General features: G+C 31.9%; 1 protein-coding gene across 2 annotated transcripts in view; it reads left to right on the top strand.

Moving 5' to 3' along the window:
- Positions 1-1559: 1559 nt before the first annotated feature.
- LOC114331726 (uncharacterized) overlaps positions 1560-18777 on the top strand; it is a 163401-nt gene continuing 146183 nt past the window's right edge. For both annotated transcript variants that reach the window (XM_028281364.2, XM_028281354.2), the window contains exon 1: positions 1560-1883. In XM_028281364.2, coding sequence (XP_028137165.1) covers positions 1826-1883 — 58 coding nt within the window. In that variant the 5' untranslated portion in view covers positions 1560-1825. The remainder of the gene's footprint in view (positions 1884-18777) is intronic.

Here is an 18777-nt window from a genome sequence, read left to right as displayed (position 1 = left end):
TAATTTAATATAATATAGTTAAGCCAGTGCTAAAATGATCAGATTTTGCCAAAAATCATGTTAAAATTTTTGATCTTGGTAGTTTCTAAGGGCAATAAAAATACATTAAGAAAAAAGTTTATTTTATTCAACTTTACTTGTTAATTCAAAAATACTTGTAACTAAATTATATTATGTAATATATCATATTATATTTATACTATAATAAAATTACATCTGGAACGCTTTCAAATAAAATTTCCTCATCCTCATCTTGTGAAAATGAAGACTTTATGTGATTAAAATAATTTAACATTTTTTGTCTGTTTGAAAGGAGTAACATTCTTTTACTCCTTCACTTTTGCTAACACTAATTTAATATTTGCTCACAGATCGCATTTAAACGTTGACAGACAACGATATGTAAGAAAACGTGATTTTTTTATTTCTGCATTGCTGCGTATCAACTTTATTACCCGTAAGAGATTCTTTTTACCCCCTCTGTGACTCAGTGGTAAGAGCGCCTAACCTTTGGATCGAAAGTTCCGAGAAAGTTCCGAATGGTAATGAGTTCGAATCTCACCAGGGTCAGGAATTTTTTCATTTATTATAAATTAATAAATGAAAATAGTTTCTGTCCTTGTGGGACCGGTACTCACCGGAGGGACCGCAGACGTTCGGATACAATTAGCGTCTCTTTGCAAAGACAATGACGTCGACTTTGCAAAGTAACAAAATACTTACTTAACACACACACACACTACACATTACACCTGAGTTAGTGATAAGCTATACAGTTACGTGGCTAAAGGTTCTAGTTAACCAAGGCCAGAATGAGAGAAAAAAAAGATTATTTTTAAATATTTTCTGGAATTTCTGCAAAAGATTAACAATACAATCGCCCGCCATTCATCGTCAATATTTTGTGTTATGTCCCAATTATTGACATAATTTCCACAGGCATACGTATAAAATTATGTTAAGTCCACTTTACATCAACAATAATTGAACAAGAAATTGACAACAAGTTATTCAAGGTCAAATTTGGCTTGTACAAAACACAATTCTACATCCAATTTTGCCGCGAATAAAAAGAAAATAAAGAAATTTGACAAAATAAAACATATCCAATTGTTCTATTTCATCAAATTCCTTCATTTTCTTTTAGAAACCATACATTTTGTACAGCTCAAATTTGGCCTTGAATAACTTTGTCAATTTATTGTTGATGTAAAGTGGACATTAAAAAATATTATTTATTATCAGAATGTCATAAAAGTTAAGTAAATCCATGGACGTATAAATAAAGAGTATCTTTATTTATACGTCCATGAGTAAATCTGATAATTATGTACAAATCGGCAATACTGTCGATTTTCTACACTGTCTGGTACTACGGGAATAATGGCCGACGATCTGCGCAGTAATAGTGCGCGAACTTTTCCCGCATTCTAGTGTGTCACCGCTGTTGCGTTTTCTATGCTGTGGTGCAAGGTCCCTATACCATTTGAAGGTCTATTTATGAACCTTGGCTGTGGTGTAGGTGAAATGGTGACCGGTCCCGGTGAAACCTTGAGTAGGGAGAATTTTACATAAAATTCTCCCTACTCTAAGAGTGAAGGAGTAGGCAATACGGAATGAGGATGTCTGTAATAAATGTTGCCTAACCAAAAGTTTATTGCTTACAAAAAATGTGAGTCAGTGACAGCGGAGTGACAGTTCGAATTCGAATTGTACATAGTCGTTTCTCGAACGAACGTTGTTTGCTTGCTGTTAATAATTTCTGACAGATCATCTTGTACCTTTGTTTTGATAGGAATAAATACGAACGTTATAATAAGAAACCATGGCAAATTTTAAGATATTATTAGTGTTATCCGTCTTATTTTGTTTACAAGTAACAGGTAAGAAACATGTAATAAACTTTTTAATCACTCATAATGTTACGCCACTACGTCGTTACTAATGTCCTAGTTCTATTTTTTTCCTCATTGTTTTTACCCGTCTTGTAGTTAGACTTTGTAATGTAAACCAGTTAATTTTTTCTAAAAGATCTACTGTGTAGTATATTTAAAGATACTACTGTGTAGTATCTTTAAAGATAGAGATGAAACAGAGCGTTACATGAAAAAACTGTATAAAAGTGAATACCTATCAATAATTATTACCAATAATATTCGATTATAAATTATCAGAAAAAACCACATTAAAACCACATCTGGTTTTGTTCAAATTGTTGATTGAATGTATTGTGGTATTATTATCAAATCATATTAGCAACATAAAATCCTAGCAAATAAAGCTAGCTCTAAATTGATTAGATTTGATATTTTGAATTATTTTATTGTGTGTGTTCTTATGCTTCAAAACATGTGGTTTTGTCATTGATTTCATATTATACAGTCCCTGCTCATGTTATTAAACTCGCTTAGCAAATTATGGTTTTCTTTGTTTCATAATCATAATCATTTTCGATGGCTTACTGCATGGTACAATAAAGTTTCATGGGAAATGGGTGCCGCTTTCGAGGAAACCAAGGCTTTAGTGTGAAAACCTCGTATCTCATTAAATTACAATTTTACAGGAGAGGCAAAAAACTGATTTTCTGCATAATATAACCTAAAAACAAAAATTATCCTTACATATTTTTAATTCCAGTACATTGAGACCATTGAAATCTTTGTGTTACTGTTTCTTCACATTTTGAAACGGCTGTATTTCTTAATCTACTGTATTGGCTCCTTCTTTTCGGGAATACCACTCAATAAATTGTTGCATGTGCGGTGCAGCTTCTCTAGCTAGCTTCTTTACACAAATTGTTGTCAGTTGCAATAGCATCATCGACATCCCCACCGTCAAATTCCAAGTCTGTGTCAGCTTCTGAATCTGTTTCATCCGCCTCTGTTGCCATTTCAACGATTTCATCATCTGTAAGCAATCGATAGCTATTTCCGTCCTCATCACAAATTAACCATTCGTTTATGCCATCATTAGATAACGAAAACAAAACAGTTGATTCAACCCTAACTTCATTTGTTACCGCATCATGCTCAGATGTCATGGGGCATGTTCATCTTCAGTTGATTCAGGCCATATCCATGCTCTTTTCCATGCGTTATTCAGTTGATCCATTGGTTATATCTTTGATGTTGTATTGGCTGGCAGAAAAGAGCATGTGATATTTCCATCATCACTTCGCAGCATACCGGCTTCAGGATGGGCAGGTGCATTGTCCAAAATGACACTTGTCTTTAGTGGCAAATTGACTTACGGATTGACGGTTAACAGAGGTGACAGTTAATGGAGAGACAGATAATTGAGATTCCACTGTACTCTGTTTTGTGCTACTAAGTTTTAAACCTTTTTCCTCAACTGTTCCAGTTTTTGTTCTAAATCACTTGCACTATTTCCTACTAACACTACATCATCAGCATACATTATCATCAATATCGATACCATATACTATATGTATAGAAATAAATCAAAAACATTTTATTTTCCATTAAAATAGTTATATGTTTCCTTATGATAATATCTCCATTTCATTATTTTACTAGATACACACAGCATCAGTTCTAATAGTTTCTTTATGAATGTTATAGTGTTGCAGTTGCTGTCTAAAATTCATACAGAAACATTTTAAGTTGTTTCTGTATGATCCTACACTATCCTAGGCAAATGCCCTTGCAAGGGCGGATCCAGGACCGATTTTCGGGAGGGGCCATGAACTTTATTTGGGGAGGCGGTACCGGGGGGTCTGGGGGTAATTTTTAAAACTTAGGGTTACAATGGTGAGTTTTAAGGTACTTTTCACACACTTTTGAGTGTCATAAAGACATTCAAAACTTATCGTTATCAAAGTTGTCAGCGAAGCTCAGAGCGTATAGGTTTGTTCCAACCAAGAGCGGATCCAGGACCGATTTTCGGGAGGAGCCATGAACTTTATTTGGGGAGGCGGTACCGGGGGGCCTGGGGGTAATTTTTAAAACTTAGGGTTACAATGGTGAGTTTTAAGGCACTTTTCACACACTTTTGAGTGTCATAAAGACATTCAAAACTTATCGTTATCAAAGTATTATTAAAGTTAGTTCCGATTTCTACACATTTCTTCCAGTTTCAGGATCCAAGTACAGTTGTTTCAACAACTTTAATACTATTTTTCCCAATGCTTCTCCTGTTAGGCCTTATTTTTCCCCTCTTTCTTGATTTTCACTAATTATTTTTATGTTCTCATAAGCATCAATGAACTTGACAAAGTCTTCACGAATGTATTATTGAGTATGTATCTCAAATTAACAGAAAGCCGTTCCACGTGGGATACGTCGGCATCGGTCGTTTCGTCAAATCTGACAGAGTAATAATTTGCACTTTGAACCTGATTCAATATTTTTTAAATTATTTCTTCACCAAAACATGTTATCAATTGATACAGACTAGAATAGACTCGTGCTACTAATGTATGTTGCTCGGGAAAAGGCTGTGGGTAGGTGTTGTTTGAGAGTATTATCTCACGAAGCGAGTTTAAACTGTTACATTCCCCTCATTGCTAGGTCCAGCTCCAGAGCATCTTCGTCTAGACGCAGGAGGCCATTATCACGATGGCCTCCTAGAGGAATATTTTGTCGACCTAGGAACACTATAGACTCTACTATTGGTCGTAGTCTTACTCTATTTTCTTGGATCTGTTTAGACCTCTGAGAGTCTATCTGGTTAATGACTAACTTTTGTGGGTTGCAATAACTTTGTAGAAAATTCAGCCCAACCTGAACGCACTCCCTGTGGTATGATGTTTTTTCATGGGTTTGTATGGCTCTGTCTTTGCCCATGAGTTTGGCGAAAGATGTTAAAGGTTTCGTGACAAGGCTTTGGGCTGTCATTCCTTTATTGTGGCCATATTTTTATTAGAATAATAAAACGCAATACTTGCAAAACCTTTTGAATGTGCGAAAGTACCAACCAACCCCTTTGTTCTAAGTATTAGTGATCCAAGTAACATTTCATTCCTTTTTTATTTTTTGTGTGTACAGAATATGGAAATTGATACGTTTTTGATGGCTGCGAAGGTCGTTCTAACAATTGGCACTTTGTAAAGTTATCAACATTTTGATTTACAAAAGAGCCTATGTAGGTCTTGAAGCTTTCATTGCTGCTTTTGTTCAATTATAGTCAAGAAGACATATTTATCCCCATTTTGTACATATGTGTATATGTGTTTTGTATATGTGTTTGAAACTAAAAACATTTGAACTGCAAATAATTAAATTTATATTTTTTTAAATTCTCGGGAGGGGCCATGGCCCCCTCCCTGGATCCGCCCTTGTGCCCTTGAATAGAGACAGTTATAATTCCTTGTAAATACGGCTACAGACTATGCATGCATTGGTCATGCACAATTCGCAGGTAGTTCATGAATGGTGTTTAGGGTCTTGTTCATTAAAAATCGATTTGTAAACAACATGATTTGTGTGTGCATAGTAATTTGTTCCTTCGAGAACATCAAAGGCTGCGCATCAACACAAACCACTGATTCGCTGAAAGTTCCGGTTGTGTTTATAATTAATTGGTCCATTCACTGTGCGAACTAGTTTGTTCTAGGGTGAGTATAGGCTGTGTATATTCTTTTGTGCCATAATTATAAAAATAGCACTAGCTATTGCCACGTCACCGTAATTCTCCATATTTTCACAGCAGAAATATGTACATACAATTTAATAAAAATAATTACATATAGTGATGAGTCCACTAAAAACCAGCACAATAATGTAAAAGACGGAAAACATAATACGTTGTGAAATAAAAAGAGATGAAACTAGTAGAGGTGGGAAATTATCAATGGAAACCTAAAATTTACATTATATTGATAGTTTCCCACCTTAAGACGTATCAAAGGAGTTTGGCAACTGTCACTATGATAGGAGGATTTGATAATTTACCACCTCTACTAGTTTCATCTCTTTTTATTTTACAACATATTGCGTTTTCCATCATTTCCGTTATTTTGCCGGTTATTAGCACACTTATCACTGTATAGAATTTCCGAGAACTAATTTGAATCTGCAACGAACATGGATAAATCAGGCATTGTGCATACAAATAGTGAACAAACACATAGTATGTATATGTATGCCCTACTTCCAATTACTACAAACTACAATGAACTGGACAAATCGCGCATCACGAATGGTGAATACCTGCATAGTCTGTAGTCACCTTAATGCACTGTCTAAAGGAAGAATCACTGGATTTTGAGAATTTGTAACAATTTGCAGTTTAATTATCTTAAGAGGAAACAGTAGCGATTAACAGGTAGCGAAAACGCGTTCCAACATTGCGGCTGTAATTTTGAATATTTTTTTGAGATATTTGGCACACGTATTCGTAATATAATAAAGAATGGCGGTACAGAGCCCAATTTGAAAAATATATTAATATGTGGAAATTACTCTGTAATTAAATACAATATTAAAAAAACGAGTCTGTACCGCCATTAAGAAGAACAAAAAAATACACTTTCTTCAAATAAACTTTTTTATCCGTTGCCTAGATTTTGTGTCATTTTGGAACTACTAATGAAATAAAAAATTTTAGTAATAAAATATACAATCAATCATGTAATCGAAAATAATATTTTTCGCGGCGTTCATTGAAAGTTCTACTCTTAACGGCATTTTTTGCAGTTATACTTTTCGTAGGCTGCGGCGATATACATACTGAGAAATATAATTGAAAGGAAAAACGAAATAGGAGAAGACTTATATATTACGTTTATAGATATTAAAGCTGCTTTTGATTTTATAAATAGAGAAGTAATATGGTCAGTAATGGAAGACCTGCAAATCCCGCAAAAGATAGCAAGCGTGGTAAAAAGTACATATAGAAACGTACTTGCTAAAGTACAAATAAACGGAAACAGATCGCCAATAATAAACCTAAGGAGAGGAATAAAACAAGGGGACAGTCTCAGCCCAGTTTTGTTTATATTAGCAATGGATAGAGTAATGAAGAGCGCTAAAAGAAAGTCAAGGCAATTACAGTCAACAATAGGGTACAGGAATTTAGTACCAGTGAAAATGGAAGGATTACTATATGCAGATGACCTAGTAATAATAGCAGACAATAAAATGAAAATGCAAAAATTAATCGATATCTGGGTGGAAGAAATAGAAAATTTGAAAATGGAGGTAAATGTAAAGAAAACGAAGACCATGCTAGTAGCCCAAAAAAAGGGAAGAAATAAATCGATAAAAACGATATTTAGGTGCAAAAACGAAATAATAGAAACAGTGTGGACGTTTGAATACCTGGGAGTAATAATATCAGAGGATAGAAAGCTAGATCAAGAAATCTCATACAGGGCGAAAAAAGCAAATAAGATCTACTATGCACTAAATAAAACAATATTTGGAAAGGAAGAAATAGATAAAGAAATAAAACTGAAGGGATACAATGCAATATCTGTACCAACTTTAATATATGCAAGTGAGACATGGGTAAACAATGCAAAAATAGACAGTACAATAAACGCATCGGAGATGAAGCAGCTAAGAAAAATAGCAGGAAAAACGAAATTGGACAGAATAAGAAATGAAGATATTAGACAAAGACTGAAACAGGAATCGATAATAACCAAGATCCAAAAAAGAAAATTAAAATGGTATGGACACATTAACAGAATGGACCAAGGAAGACTACCAAAGCAGGTGATGGAATCGAAAAGATATGGTAATAGAAGGAAAGGGAGGCCAAGGAAGAGATGGATCGATCAGATTATAGAAATTGGACAGGAAAAACACTTCAACAAGAGTTAGCAAAGGACCACAAGAAATGGAAGATATGGATAGAGGATGAATAAAACCTCCGGCGCCCCTGAGGGGCATAAGGAGTTTCGAGAAAGAAGAATATTCACCATTGTCGCGCGTACGGATAAGGGTCTGAAATTTTTTAAAGAAAAAAAAATTGTATGCCACTGAGATATTTCAAATTAAAAACTATTTTTGAATTTCCTGTTCAATTTCTGACAAACCATCTATCTTCATGTTTGTTCATACGACGCTTCATTTTCATGCAAAAAATAAAATATCTTAACGCTTACAAAGTACAGTGGAACCCCGATAAGTCGGCCCCCGATAACTCGGAAGTCCGGCTAACCCGGACCGATTTTCATCAGATAAACATTTTGATTTTCAATATTTTGTATTTTTCAATTTAATTGTGGCTTATTTCCAATCAAAATAGTTAATTATCAGACAATCCTTTCAACAATAAAAGTGTATGTAATATAATATTTGAGAGATAATGTGTCTAGACTCTCTGTGTCGTGTACTTATGTGTGTAATTTGAACACGAGATTAAAAATTACTCATAGTACACGCCGCAGAAACAACAGCCAGCTGTCTGTAGTATCGATTCCTTTTTATTTCAAACTGTCAGCATTGTTTAGGAAAGACTATTTAAAAAATTCTTTTATAAACAATGGTCTTTAGTATTGTGTTGTGTGTCTTGTATTGTTTGGGTTTGGTGTTTTTTTTAGAATTGTAATGAGTAGGTAATATGTACTGTGCATATTTATAAAAATATTTCATGTTATTTCAATTCTAACGGAGTTTATCTGTAAGTATACCGTATTTGATTAATTTTTACCATATTCTCCGGCTATCTCGGATTTTCGATAACCCGGATCGGTCGTGGTCCCGATTAATCCGAGTTATCGAGGTTCCACTGTATTCGAAATAAGTTTCTACACATTCATAATATAGAAACTTGGTCGAAAACTTTGTAAGCGTTAAGATGTTTTATTTTTTGCATGAAAACTAAGCATCGCACGAAAAAAGGGAAAATAGATTTTTTGTCACAAATTGAACGAGCAATTCAAAAAAAATTTTTAATTTGAAATAATTCAGTGACATACCATTTTTATCTTTAAAAAATTTTAGACTATTACCCGTACGCGCGCCAATGGTGAATATAAAATTCTTAATTGTGTGTCAAAACATACGCAATAACTATGTCTTAAAACCCACCAAATTTCATTTGCACATCTCAACCGGTTTTATAGCAATAAATAAATCGTCAGTTTGTAACAAAAATTTAAACACGCCGTATCTCGGAAACAAATGAAAATCGAATAACTTGAGTTATATTTGATTATTTTTACGTATATTATACAGTCCTAAAGTTTGGCGCGTTCCTCCCCACTCACCGTGTATATTCGTTTGTGGTGGTTACTGTATGGATTGTTTAAAAGTTTCTTTGCATTATTATTATTAATATTAAATGCATTATTAGATTAACTATTAATTTTATATGGGATTAAGCCACAATTATAATAATTATTGTAATAAAAATTTAATTAAACGCTTTTCTTTACTTCAATAGTTTGCATCATATTTTTAGATGTTAATTTGACTGCCTTTTCTTCAATGCAAATGAATGAAAATTTGCAGACATATGCATTCACGGGAACAATACACGAATAGTCAATAAAAAAAAATTTATGTTTATTAATTGTTTAAATAAAAAAAAAAGATTTTAATGGAAAGTGCTTAAATTCTCTTGTTTTTTTTACAATGTAGAAACTTGAAACTTTTACAAATTGTAGCTAATTATATGAACTATACATAATTTCACTTTTTACGTTAATTGTTTACGTTATGCTTCATAAATAAACAATAAAGTTTCAAATTTTTTTTTACCGTTTATTCGATGAAGACGCGCCACGCTTTTCTTTGACGAATGTGTTTTTTTATTTTTTTTTTCATTTTTTGCTTTTTAGTTGATTTGTCAATAATATGTTTAATTTTAGTCACTCGTAACTAAAGAAAAGCGTTTCTTAAAAATATTTTTTTCATATTTTTTTATTTACATTTACTACAATGAAGATTTGTAATAAGGGCAATTTACAAATCAGTACCGTTCTTGATATGGTTTTTCTAAATAATTTTCGGACAGTTCTTCTCTCTAGCACGAAAAATCGGAGTTGGTCTTCGCTGACTTAACAATCTGCCTCCTCTTGTAACAATCTATCATTAGTTCCTCTGCTTGTTCAATATTTATAACGTTTAAATCTGCTGCAATATTATCTCTCCACCACATCCTTGGTCTCCCTAGCGGCCCCTTTCCTTACAGTTCTCTTCTCAGACCAGCTTTACGACATGCTGATCTTGTCTCTTATCATGGCCAACCAATCTTTCTGCCTTTATTCTTTTTACTATATCTGGTTGGTTATAAACTTACATGCACTTTAAACTTATGACTTGAACTATATTTATTTTTAACTAATGTTTGACATTTTGATTTCCATTCCAGAAATCATTTTCAAAAGCGATTATTTTAATAATTCTGAGAAAATGTATAAGTAACAAGTTGTTGCATCACTTGCATCAACCTTGCATAAGCAACTGCACACTACGCTAATATTAATTCTGAATAAACTTTAAATAACTTTTCGTTTTTTTTATGTATTTTTTATAATTATTAATGAAATACTTGTATTAAAAATAAATTCATATCCAACAAGTGAGTTCTTTACTATATACTTACAAAGTAGTATGTTAAAACATTGATATTATCTCACCATATTCCAAGATTTATAAAGAAACAACAAGAAGTTATACTCAGAAGTAAATTCAACAACTATGAGTGTGTTAATTTCATATGGAAACAGCTAAGATTATTAAAATACCTTTTTATTTTAAATAACTATGTATTATACAAAACATGGTTTCCGGTTTAACCGGAAATGAAAAAAGTCTTAATTTTTTAGACATGCTCTGTATATTTTTACATATCTTGAAAGAATACAAAATTACCTTGTCAATGACATAAAACTCGTTGCTGTAACTTAAAAACTCGAAAAGTTATACTAAATAGAACTTTTGCTATAAGCACTTGTCCATATGAGGGTGGTTTGCCAGCGGTTGACGCCGCGGTTAGCCGACGTTGGTAAATCATTATACAGAGTGTAACAAAAATACAGGTCATAAATTTAATCGCATATTCTGGGACCAAAAATAGTTCGATTTAACCTAACTTACCTTAGTATAAATATGCACATAAAAAAGTTACAGCCCCTTGAAGTTACAAAATGAAAATCGATTTTTTTCAATATATCGAAAATTCCTATAGATTTTTTATTGAAACTAGACATGTAATACTTTTATGGCAGGAGTATCTTACAAAAAAATTATAGTAAAATTTTGACACCCCATAAATATTTTATGGGGGTTTTGTTCCTTTAAACCCCCCAAACTTTTGTGTACGTTTCAATTAAATTATTATTGTGGTACCATTAGTTAAACACAATGTTTTTAAAACTTTTTTGCCTCCTAGTACTTTTTCGAAAAGTCAGTTTTTATTGAGATATTTTGAATATTAGTCAAATCCACCACATATTTTTAAATGGTTAAGTACGATTATGGGGACTTGGTAATCATATGAAAATTTATTTATAATTTACATTTTTAGGCATATTTTGAACCATATTAAAAAAGAATCTTGATAAAGGGTGCCTTATCGAAAAAATACTAAGAGACAAAAAAGTTTTAGAAACGTGTGTAACTAATGGTACCGCAGTAATAGTTTAATTGGAACGTACACAAACATTTGGGGGGTGTAAAGGAACAAAACCCCCAAATAAATTTTTATGTAAACATATTAAAAAAGAAGCCGCAACTCGATAAAAACTGCCTTATCGAAAAAATACTAAGTGGCAAAAAAGTTTTAGAAATAGTTAGTTTAACTAATGGTACTACAATAATAATTTAATTGGAACGTACACAAAAGTTTGGGGGGTTTAAGGGAACAAAACCCCCATAAAATTTTTATGGGGTGCACAAATTTCACTATAATTTTTCTTTAAGATGTTCTTACCATAAGAATGCCACATGTCCATTTTCAATAAAAAATCTCGAATAGTTTTCGATATATTGGAAAAAATCGATTTTCATTTTATAACTTCAAAGGGCTATAACTTTTTTTATGTGCACATTTGTATTAAGGTAAGTTAGGTCCAATCGATCTATTCTTGGTCCCAGAATATGTGATTTAATTTATGACCTGTATTTTTGTTACACCCTGTATATTTATGATAGTGGTTGACTGGCGGTCCCATTCCTCCCCTAATAAACGTACAACCGCCGCGGTTTGACGACGGAGCTGTTTTATATGTACGATTCCATTTGTGCCTTTGAACTGCGGTATTTTTTCGGGTAAACCGCGACGTCGACGTTGGCAAACCGCCCTCATGTGGACAAGTTGTAATCTCGTGTTTCGTCTCTCACACATATTAGTCTAAGAGCTAGAGGCGAGAAATCATCGTCATAAGTAATATGGAGTTTGGCATGTGAAATGTGTCTATTGTATGTTGATAATTATGACCCCTTTCAGGCTGACACCTCAGTGGATACAGGGAGTAGCAATAAGGGATGAAAGGGGAAAGTTAACGCAGTCATTAAAGGTTTTCACCTCCTATTTTGTTAAACCTCCATCGATTTACATGAAAATTGGTGAGTAGTTAGAGCATACCTCAAGAAATAAAACTGATATGGTGGCAACGTGCGCTTTTACCCTGGGGGTGGATGCCACCCCTTCTCAGAGGTGAAAACTATTTTATTAAAAATAACCCCAGTAATCGATAGAGGGACAAATTTTAAGCAAAATTTATTACTTCTAATTATTAAAATAAATCAATACTTTTTGAGTTATTAAAGATCAAAGATTTGAATTTTTCGTGAAATAAATGCATGATGTAAAGCGGTTTTTCGTAAATAATTCAAAAACTGTAAGTTTTATCAAAATAGTTATGATTACCAAAATTGAAGATAATAAAAAATAAAAGAGATTTCTTATTCGAAAAACCTTTGAGAATTAATAAAAAGTGACTTATAGGTGATGGAATGTATATTTTTTTTCGGCTAGTACCCAAATGTATGTATTCAAGCTCAAATAACGGGAAAACGGTGCATTTTATAAAATATATTTACTGAACACTTGTCAAAGTACTTAGAAATATGTATCAAATGAGCTCCCGGAAAAGTTGATACCATTAAACATTATGCTACAAACATTTCTCAAAGTTTAGGCTCCAAAAACTTGGAGCTTAATTATTATATTATTTATATAAGTTTTTAAAATTGTTTTAAGACATTTATATAAAATATAGCAAAAATGTATTTGAATATTATGTCAAATGTGCCCATTATTGGACACCCTCAGTTTCTGTACATATTCAGTTTATACAGGGGCGGTTCTAGACCAAAAAAAGTGGGGGGCAAGGGAACACAACCGGTGAATAAACAAGATAACGTGCCTTTTTAACGAAAATTATAGTACAAAAGTACTGTAAAAACTGAAGGGGGGCAGCTGCCCCCTGCCCCTGGCTAGAACTGCCACCAAGTTTATATCGATAGAAAAAATTCGATTAAATATCGAAATAATATAAAAATAATATTTTAGTAACATACATTATTATTTCAAAAATACATTACTTCATATAAACTGTAAAAGAATTGAAATATCAAATAAATATTACTTATTAATTTTAATGTAAGTAATGTTAAATGGCAGGTTACAAATTTTTGGTGCTGTCTACCCAATGATTAATGTATTATGTATATTATATTGTATAATATACAGTGTGTCTACTTAAGTTGGACACATATATTACGGGACACTTTTTTATTTTTAATTTTACGAAATAAAGTTATAATTCATAAAAAGTTCTGCATCGTCTAAAACCTACGATTCAATCATCAGATAGCAAATTTTATCTATATTATAGGAGGTATTTTAAAAAATATGAATTTCGCTCAAGATTAAAGTACCTTTTTTTCACACTGTTGTAAATTATTGTTACTACGAAAAATTGTTTGGAATTAAAAACTGTGTTCTAATATATGCAATAGTTTTATTATTATAATTAAATAATTAATAATTATTATAATAATGTAACTATTAGCTACATTATTCTAATAAAAAGAAAATATTTAATTTTTTTCTCAAATTAGAGATAGCTACCAATCATCACTTTCATTTATAACTCTTTTATTATTAATTTTACGAACAAAAATTATTCTTCATAAAAAGATCTGCACGGTCTAAAATCCAAGATGCAATCATAAACATAAGATTATATAAAATTGTATCGATTTTAGTCAATGTGTAAAAAATATGAATTTCGCTCAAGAAATTCGCTCAGTAAAGTGCCTTTATAGCTCACAATATTTAAATAGTAGGATATAATTGCACATTAAACATAATTTTTAATTCTAAACAATTTTTCATAATAGCAATTTTCCATATTAGGAATTTAAATACATAAGAAAGTTTTCGTTATAATAATGCTCGCATTTTTAACTTGTTATATTTAAATTGTAATAAAACGAACTTGATAATAAATTATAATCCTAACTTCATTCCCGAAATTTCTTTAAAAATTATTCTGTTAAAAAATTTTTGAAAATAAATATATAAATAGCGTATGTTTTAATTTTCACTTTTTCCTAAAAACTCGAAAGGGTTCTCTTATTTTCATCATCACTTGCTTAGCTTTGATGTTATAAACTTCATCTGGAGCTCACTTGATAGGTATTCTTGAGTACTTTAACAAGTGTTCAGTAAATATATTTTATAAAATGCACCGTTTTCCCTTTATTTGAGCTTGAATACTTAGATTTGGGTACTAGCCGAAAAAAATATATATTCCATCACCTATAACTCACTTTTTATTAATTCTCAAAGGTTTTTCGAATAACAAATCTCTTTTATTTTTTATTATCTTCAATTTTGGTAATCATAACTATTTTGATAAAACTTACAGTTTTTGAATTATTCACGAAAAACCGCTTTACATCATGCATTTATTTCACGAAAAATTCAAATGTTTGATCTTTAATAACTCAAAAAGTATTGATTTATTTTAATAATTAGAAGTAACAAATTTTGCTTAAAATTTGTCCCTCTATCGATTAGTGGGGTTATTTTTAATAAAATAGTTTTCACCCCCGAGAAGGGGTGGCATCCACCCCCAGGGTAAAAGCGCACGTTGGCACCATATCAGTTTTGTTTCTTGAGTTATGCTCTAACTACTCACCAATCTTCATGCAAATCGATGGAGGTTTAACAAAATAGAAGGTGAAAACATTTAATGACTGCACCAACTTTCCCCTTTCATCCCTTATTGCTACTTCCTGTATCCACTGAGGTGTCAGCCTGAAAGGGGTCATAGATATCAATATACAATAGATACATTGGACATGCCAAACTCCATATTACTTATGACGATGATTTCTCGCCTCTAGCTCTCCGTCCATATAAACGCGATTATAGCAAACCATAGAAATATAATGAAATGCAAATATCATGTAAACTGTAAACTATTCATTTCTCAGAAAAAATGAACTATGTAATTTGAAATAAAAGTATACAGTATGTCCCTGTAAGTTGTATCCATATGGAAAACTTTATTATTAATTTTACGAAAAAAATTTATTATTCATAAAAAGCTCTGCGTTGTCCAAAACCTAAGATTTAACCATCAAATATCCAATTTTATGAATATTATACGAGGTATGTCAAAAAGTTTGAATTTCACTCAGGAGTAAAGCTTTATTTTTCACAATATTGAAAATTGCTATTATGAAAAGTTGCTTGGACTTAAAAGCTATATTCTAGTATGTAATTACATCCTTCTAATTGAAATTTTTTTTTTTTGCAAAATTATGGATAACTAACATTATTTTCAGTTAGTTGAATTCAGATAACTCTTTATTATTAATTTTACGAAAAAAGTGATTCTTAATAAAAAGTTCTGCATGGTCTAAAACCTAAAATACAACCATCTTACATCAAATTTTATCAATTTTATACGAGGTATGTCAAAAAAAATATGAATTTCGCTCAAGAGTAAAATACGTTTATTTTTCACAATATTATGAAAAGTTATTTAGAATTAAAACTATGTTTCAGTATGTAATTACATACATACTTCTAATTGAAATATTCTGAACTATAAAGGTACTTTACTTTGATCTAAATTTATCTTTTTTGACATACCTCGTATAAAATTGATAAAATTTGATATAAGATGGTTGTTTTTAGGTTTTAAACTATCCAGAACTTTTTATTAAAAAGCAATTTTTTTCGTAAAATTAATAATAAAAGAGTTATCAGAATTGAAATAACTGAAAATAATAGGTCTGGATCCCGCGTATGAAAAAAAAGTTGATTCATAGCAAGCTGAAAATTTGTTAATAGCTTAAGGATATCTAGTCGGACAAACTTTGATATATGGGAACACTGGAACAGGGGAAGTTTAAATTGTGGAACAGGTTAAAAATTTGGAACGGTCAGACCACGAAAACGGCACATGTATTTTGTCTGACAGAACAGACTTACACTCTTCGAACAGAGATTAAACTCTCATGCAAAAATCAGACTGCTATTTATCACCAAATGGGCGTTTTAATGAGTGGAACATGTAGAATATGTCAAATGACAGGAATTATGACAGGTGATAAATAGCAGTCTGATTTTTGCATGAGAGTTTAATCTCTGTTCGGAGAATTTATGTCTGTTCTGTCGGACAAAATAAATGTGCCGTTTTCGGGGTCTGACCGTTCCAAATTTTTAACCTGTTCCACAATTAAAACTGCCCCTGTTCCAGTGTTCTCATATATCAAAGGTTATCCGACTAGACACCATTAAGCTATTAACAAATTTTCAGCTTGCTATTAATCAACTTTTTTTTCATACGCGGGATCCAGACCTATAATATCCATAACAATTTTTCAAAAAATTTTTTTCAATTAGAAGGATGTAATTGCATATTAGAATATAGTTTTTAATTCCAAACAACTTTTTTTACTAGCAATTTTCAATATTGTGAAAAATAAAGCTACTTTACTCTTGAGTGAAATTCAAACTTTTTGACATACCTCGTATAACATTCATAAAATTTGATATCTGATGGTTGAATCTTGGGTTTTGGACTATGCAGAACTTTTTATAAAGAATAACTTTTTTCATAAAATTAATAATAACAAAATTTTCCATATGGATACAACTTACAGGGACATACTCTATATGACTCATATTCTATTGATTTATGCAATAATATACATACAGGGTGATTCATTCAGAATGTCCAATCTCTGAGTTGTAGGTTCCAGACTTTAAAATATTAAGATTTAACCCAGTACTTTAAAACTATTTGAAATATCCTCGTCATACTTGGTAGAAAGTGTAGGTACTGTACATCCAACGAAATTATGATACACAAACGTTTCTAGCTACTACCAGAGGCGTACAACAGGGTATAGTGAATGGTTGACCCTTCCCGAATTCTACGTCACTGGCGGAATTGCAATTTAAGCGCAATATTTAGATTAAGACTTCGACTTAACGCCTTTGAAATGTGGACCTATAGAAGAATTATGAGGGTTTCCTGGGTAGATAGAGTTACGAACAATGAAATACTGAGACGAATAGGTAAAGGGAAGGAAGTTGAACTTACAATTAAAGAAAGAAAGCTACAGTATCTCGTACATGTGATGCGGGGCGAGAAGTATGACATCCTACAACTCATAATGCAAGGAAAGATGGCAAACGAAGCATCGGAAGAAGACGAATTTCATAGCTGAAGAACCTGAGAGAATGGTTTGGATGTAGCTCAAAACAACTATTTAGAGCTACTGCCTCAAAAATTAAAATAGCTATGATAATTGCCAACCTCCGTAGCGGAGATGGAACCTGAAGAAGAAGAAGATTTAGATTCTCCAATACTTTCTATGTAAATAATATACTCTTTATTCTTAACGATAAAGTCATTCGTTTCGAGACATTTGAAGTAGAAAATGAAACGGCACAGCTATCTTGTGCTATGAATTGCGCCCCTTAATTTTTACCTTCAAATATCTCGAAAACTAATGATTTTATCATTACGAATAAAGAGTACATTATTTACATAGAAAGTATTGAAGAATCGAAAAATTGCGCTAAAATTGTAATTCTACCAGTGGTGTAGAATGTGGGAAAGGTCAACCATTCACTATCCTCTGTCGTACGCCTCTGGTAGTAACCAGAAACATAATTTAGTAGTGTGTACACTAGCTACAAATAGTTAATATTTAACCCAAATCACTTAAATAAAATGTGGCTCCTTACTGAGTTACATGATGTTTGATTTAAAATTTTAAAAATTACCTATTTGTACCCAGTGCTTTAAAAGTATTTGACATATCCCCTTGATACTTGCCAATAAGTGTACGTACTGTGCAGCCTACTAAATTATGTTAAATAAACGTTTCTCGCTACTACCAGAGGCGTATGACAGGGGAAAATGAACGATTGGCCCTTCTCAAATTCTACGCCACTGACGGAATTGCTATTTTATCATAATTTTTAGATTCTCCAATATTTTCATGTAAATAATATACTTTCATTCGTAACGATAAATTCTCTTCCAAATATATATTGGTTTAAAAATTATGTAGTACCTCGAAGATATATAACAACATTAATTAGAATGAAGTTTGGACATGCATGTTTCCCTCTACATCTAGCAAGAATCAAAGTTTTTGATTCAAATCTTTGTACAGAATGTCAGAAGGTTGGTGACTTGAATCACACTTTCTTTGAGTGCGCAAAATACATTCCATGTACATATAATTTAATCCAAGATTTAATAAAATGTAATGATTTTCCACCTTTCAATATATCGTAGCTATTGTCTCTGAACAGCAAGAATATATATGATTGTTTAATGAAATTTATCTGTGAAACTAAAATTAACCTCTAAACTTA

Source organism: Diabrotica virgifera, chromosome 4 (assembly GCF_917563875.1).
Source record: "Diabrotica virgifera virgifera chromosome 4, PGI_DIABVI_V3a".
Classification (NCBI taxonomy): Eukaryota; Metazoa; Arthropoda; class Insecta; order Coleoptera; family Chrysomelidae; genus Diabrotica; species Diabrotica virgifera.
Note: the sequence above shows the minus strand (reverse complement) of the source record. Positions and strands in the feature narration are given on the sequence as shown.